Source organism: Macaca nemestrina, chromosome 20 (assembly GCF_043159975.1).
Source record: "Macaca nemestrina isolate mMacNem1 chromosome 20, mMacNem.hap1, whole genome shotgun sequence".
In the NCBI taxonomy this organism is placed as follows: domain Eukaryota; kingdom Metazoa; phylum Chordata; class Mammalia; order Primates; family Cercopithecidae; genus Macaca; species Macaca nemestrina.
This window is the reverse complement of record NC_092144.1, coordinates 52006487-52012486: the sequence shown is the minus strand read 5'-3', so window position 1 is coordinate 52012486 and position 6000 is coordinate 52006487. Positions and strand designations below refer to the sequence as shown.

General features: G+C 49.0%; 1 protein-coding gene across 1 annotated transcript in view; it reads left to right on the top strand.

Moving 5' to 3' along the window:
• The first annotated feature begins 819 nt into the window (after positions 1-819).
• The window catches only part of LOC139360196 (pregnancy-specific beta-1-glycoprotein 5-like), a 57269-nt gene continuing 52088 nt past the window's right edge, over positions 820-6000 (top strand). Inside the window, 2 exon segments of the mRNA XM_071086196.1 lie at positions 820-1013; positions 2241-2600. Coding sequence (XP_070942297.1) covers positions 932-1013; positions 2241-2600 — 442 coding nt within the window. The 5' untranslated portion in view covers positions 820-931.

Below are 6000 nucleotides of genomic sequence, written 5' to 3'. Positions count from 1 at the left end.
AGCCATGTTCCACAGGGTTCCTGGGTAACTCCCCACTTCCTCCTGCACCACCATGGGGAAGGTGTGGTGTCCACAGGACAATCAGATGGGCAGAGAAGAGAGGACACCAAAGATGGTCAGGAAGAAAGGAGAAACCCTGAGCCCCAGCTCAGCTACCAGACTCCAGGGAGCAATAGTGACTGAGAACGGTCCCTTTGACTATGGGACTCACAGCCCCCACTGAGCAACCAGCACAGGCCTCTCCTCCCAAGGGGCACGAGAGATTCACCCTGCACACCTCCAGGAAGGACACTTTCCTCTGGGACACCCAGGTCCTGAATATCCATCCTTGGAAGCTGCAGTCAAGCTAGACACAATTAGAGAAAGGAAGGGTTCCTGTCACCAGGTGACACACAACTCACCCACAGCACAATGGGGTGTCCCTGTGACAGGAACCTGGTGCAGCTCCAACCTCCTGCACTGAAGGGGAGAGTCAGATGGGGATGAAAGAGGGCAAAGGGCATGAATGTGCACCCCAAACCAGAGCCACTGGGACAGCAGGAGGCTGAGGCCCAGGACTGTACTTGCCCAACCTACAGGGTATGTGTGTGACTGTGTGTGTCTGTGTGCATCTCTTTTGTGTGTGCGTTTGTGTTTCTGCACATAGTGTGTATCGAGGTTTGGTGACAGAATCACTGCTGAAAAAGGCAGAGGCCTCCACAATTCCCAGGGACCTGACACACAGACAAAAGGAAAAAGAGAAGGAGGGACAAGGAGGCTGGACAGAGAGGGGAGGGGACAGAGGGGTGTCCTGGGCACAGACCCCACCCATGAGCCTGAGAAGTGCTCCTGCCCCGGGAAGAGGTTCAGCACAGAAAGAGGAAGGACAGCACAACTGGCAGCCGTGCTCAGAAAGTTTCTGGATCCCAGGATCATCTCCACAGAGGAGAACATGCAGGCAGCACAGGCCATGGGGCCCCTCTCAGCCCCTCCCTACACACTACACATCACCTGGAAGGAGCTTCTACTCACAGGTGAGGAGAGAACTTCCTGGGAGAGGACAGGAGGAGGAAGCAGGATGATTGGATGGGATTTCCTGGACAGGATGCGGTTCTAAAAAATAAAAGAAGTCAGCACTTTGGGAGGCTGAGGTGGGTGGATCATGAGGTCAGGAGATCAAGACCAGTCTGGTCAACATAGTGAAGTCTCCTTTCTACTAAAACTACAAAAAATTAACCAGGTGTGGTGGTGTGCTCCTGTAATCCTAGCTACTCGGGAGGCTGAGGCAGGAGAATTGCATGAACCTGGGAGGCAGAGGTTGCAGTGAGCCGAAATGGCGCCACTGCATGCCAGCCTGGGCGACAGTACGAGACTCTGTCTCAAAAAGAAAAAAAAAAAAATACAGGAAAGAAGGCTCTGTTGGAGCCTGGATAGGGGAATATATACCAGAGAGGGACACGGGTCAAAACAGGAAAATCACATTGCACTGGAATTGGTAAGAAGTAGGAAAATCTCAAGTGTTCTTTTTTGCTGGTTAATCATCACTGGACACCACATTTTAAAAAATGATAATAATAACTATTGTCAGATAACACTTTAAATTAAAATATAAACAGGGCATGAAACACTGTCCTCAGCAAAAAACATCAACAATTGGAGAAAGACAAATAAAAAAACCCTGGGCAGGGAGGACCCGGGGAACTCTCACATGTACAGGAATCTACAGCCTCTCCAAGGCACTGGTGTGCAACCAAGATCAAAAGTCCCTGTCCTTATGGAACTCATGCTGTCATGGGGAGGAAGACAGACATGCAAAGAGATCTAGAATGTGAGGTCAGGTGTTGACAAGAGCTCTGAAGGGAGCAGAGCAGGGAAAGGCCAGAAAGGGAAGACCCAGGGTATCCAAAGGAAGTGTCAGGAAAGAAGTCTAAGGATGCCCTGATGCGAGCAAGACCTGAAGGCAGTGTGGAGAGAGCTGTGCAGACCCCTGGGGAAGAGGATTCCAAACAGAAAAATGCCAAGGTCGGAAGTGTTGAAGGAATGGGGGTCGTGCTGCTGACCTTGACCCAGTAGGACAGTAGGACACACACACACACACTCACAAACACACACACACAAAAGGTGAATGTGTGTGTTTGTGAGTGTGTGTGTGTGTGTTTTCAAGGCTGATGACTGAAGAGATCCTCTCAGGACGCAGGGCCCCATCTTTTCACCCCAATACATAGGTCTCAATATTGACTGATGCTCTCTCCACCTCCTAGCATCACTTTTAATCTTCTGGAACCCGACCACCACTGCCCAAGTCACGATTGAAGCCCAGCCAGCCAAAGTTTCTGAGGGGAAGGATGTTCTTCTACTTGTCCACAATTTGCCCCAGAATCTTGCTGCCTGCATCTGGTACAAAGGGCAAATAATGGACCTCCAACATTACATTACAGCATATGTAATAGATGCTGAAACAATTATATTTGGGCCTGCATACAGTGGACGAGAAACAGTATATTCCAATGCATCCCTGCTGATCCAGAATGTCACCCAGAAGGACACAGGATCCTACACCATACAAATCATACAGCGAGGTGATAAGACTAAAGGAGTAACTGGACATTTCACCTTATATGGTGAGTGATTCCACATGATCCCTGGGTGTTGGGGGCGTGGGGATCACTTCTACTTTGCACACACAGGATGGTCAGGCCTGGACTGTGCCTGTGTCCCTCTCTGCATTATGTCCCATGTTTGGGTTTTGGCATTTAGTGCAGGACACACACAGAGGAGACAAATTACAACAGATCAGAATTCCTTTCCTGCCTCCAGACCCTGCAGACACTTGCTGCACAGGAAGGACAGTCTGATGGGGTGGGGGTGCTCAGCAGGAGGAGATCAGCCTCAGCCAAGCACCTCATGCCCTCTTCATAAACTTGACAATGAGAAAGACCCTGGAGAAGTGAGTAGGGCTTTGCCAAAGAGGACCCCTGAGATACTCTCAGAGAAGCTCAGCCCAAGAAGCCTCAACCTCAGACCCCTGTCCCTAAATCCTTACTCCAGATAAAGCTGAGGAGCCTGTGCCATGGCTGGGTTGTGGCAGGGCTTACTGGGACCAAGGATTTACCAGCTGTCTGAGGACTGTGTCTCCTGGAGCTGCTCACCAGCCAGGGCTCAGCCCTCAGAGCCTCATCTGGGCAAGGACAGAGTTTTCTTCACCTGACACTCAGAGTGGAGAGGACAGAAAAACAAGCTTTGTAGACCATTAGCCAACTGCCTTGTGAGACTTAGGACACTCCATAGAAACTCTAATATCCCCAGAAGCAGAAACAGAAGACAGAAAATGTACCTGGCAGCAGTTTGTCCACAGGGATCTGACCTAAAGGTGCTCTCTCATGGAAGTGAATAATAATAAATGCTGTTTGTGTGAACACCTCCACTGTGCCAAGCATTAGGTCGCGTGACTGTGAATAATTTTCAGTTTATTCACAGATAGTATGAAAAGCCACAGTCCATTTGCCATTTAGCTTATTTGACTGAGTGAAAACTGAGGCACAGGAAGGCACAGTCACTGAACCAGAGTCACACAAACACAAAAGGCAGATCAGGGTCACATGAAGTCTGTCTGCAGCCACAGGCCCATCCTCTCCTCCACCAGAAGTGACGAATCGTTGGGTTCCAAGGACCCCATAGTCATTTATTGGTTCAAATCCTCTCTTCTTAGGCATCCAAACATCAGAGGAGTGAGAGCAAATGGTCAGCTGATTAGTCTGTTCTCCAGAACTAAATCACCTGCCTCAACTGTCAGAGTCAGTGCAAAAAATGTCCAGGCCTCCCCCGCATATCTTAACCCCTATCACTGAACCTGAAATCCTGTGTTTCTCAAAGTGCCCATGTCACTGGTATGACAGGATAAAAGAGAGGACCTTGTTTTCATTCCCCACTCACACCCCGCACCAGCACAGGCCCAGTGAGAGACACACACTCAGGAGCTCTCACATAACAAATGAAGGAATTGAATAAAGAAAGGAATGACCCATAACCTCTTTAGAGACTGGATCTTGGATGCAGAAACCTAGGAAGTTCTAGTCACACCTGTCCCTTCTCCTTCAGAGGCTGACACCCATGTTTCATCCCCCCCACTACCTCTTGCCCCTAAAGCCACCCCACCTCATGTGTAACTCTGAATCTCCTTGGCGTCTGGAGGGTTTTTGAGGGCTCCCTGATCTTGGACGGTGGAACTGGGGGCACCTGATCCCTGGGGTTTCTGAAGTCACTGTGGCCCCTGCTGTTCACTGCCACACTGTCTCTGCCTCTCTCTGCTTCTCTGTGTCCCTCATCTTGCCCCATTTCATTCTACCTGGCAAGCCCTGTCCTGCACAGCTTCTTCCTCCACCCCTAGGCCTTCCCCAGACAATCCCTCTAACTAGGCTGACGGTTCTGTTCCCTTCCTGCTAACACTGTTGCCTGGCCCACCTCCCAGGAAATGGGGGAGGCATAGAAATCACCTGGAGTTGTCACTCCTGCCAGGCTTCATCTCGAGCCAATGACCCGAGGTCACTAAGAGAATAAGCTTCCACTGTATCCCCACCCAGGGCTCTGTCCCTTTGTGAGGCTGTTCTGTGGACAAGACCATGGGACAGGGATAAGCAGCTCCTCCATCCACTCTTATAATTCCCAGACAAGTTCTTCTGGTCTCCTGCACAAACCAAACCAATTTATCCTGATGATGATTTGCAGTAAAGAAAGATTTTAATGACTCCAAGTCTGCCAAACAGGAGGACAGAGGTTTATTATTACTCAAATCATCCTCCCTAGTGGATCAGGGGTTAGAGATTTTCAAGGATAGTTTCAGGGGCACAGAACTGAAAAATGGCTACTGCTGATTGTTTGGGGATGGAATCATGAGGGCAGAGGGAAATGATTTGCTTGTGCTTGAATCTGCCTCTAGGCGGGGACCAGGTGACTGACTGAGCCATTAGTCATGGGTATGGATGAGGTCAGCCGGTTGCCAGAATGCAAGGAATGAGAAACATCTCAAAAGACCAATCTCAGGTTCTACAATAGTGATGTTACCTATAGAAGCAATCAGTTACAAATTTTGTAAAATCTGGCCAAATGACATTTGAGCAGTAAGGGATTATAGAAACTGTGCCTACATTTTAGCAGAACTCAGTTCCCTCCTATAATCTTACTCTCATGGTCTTTCACCAGTTTTACAAAGGCAATCCCTGGGCAAAGTAAGGGTATTAGTTTTATGGAGGAACTATTATCATTCTTGCTTCAAAGTTAAGCCACAAATTAAATTCCTCCCATGGTTAGCCTGGCCTATGTCCAGGAATGAGTGAGGACAGCCAGCCTGAGACTAGATGCCAGATGGAGTCAGCCATGCTAGTTTGCTGTCACTGTTGTAATCTTTGCACTGACTCACCAGGGTGTCAGAGGCTGGACAGGTCTGCAGTCTCCAAAGCCCATGGGCTGATTTCACCCATTTCACTCGTGACTCCATCCTCAACCTACTGTTGAGCTCACATTCTCCAGTCACTTCCTAAAGATTTCTGGTTTCCTGTCAGGCATATAACGACCTTGAAATTTGTCACTTGGTTTTAGCAGTAAGTAAAAACCTGAACAAACTGAAAAGTCAACAACTTGTTAAAATCTCTCAGAGATGGCCAGGCACAGTGGCTCACACCTGTAATCCCAGCAGTTTGGGAGGCTGAGGTGGGTGGATAATGAGGTGAGGAGATCGAGACCATCCTGGCTAACACGATGAAACCCCATATCTACTAAAAATACAACAAATTAGCCAGGCGTGGAGGTGGGCAACCGTAGTCCCAGCTACTCGGGAGGCTGAGGCAGGAGAATGGCATGAAACTGGGAGGCAGAGCTTGCTTGAGCCAAGATCGTGCCACTGCACTCCAGCCTGGGCAACAGAGCGAGACTCTGTCTCAGGAAAAAAAAAAAAAAAAGTGCTGTTAGAGAAATGAAAAATGTTTTTGATGCTTACTGGTAGACTGCACACCGCTGAGGAAAGAA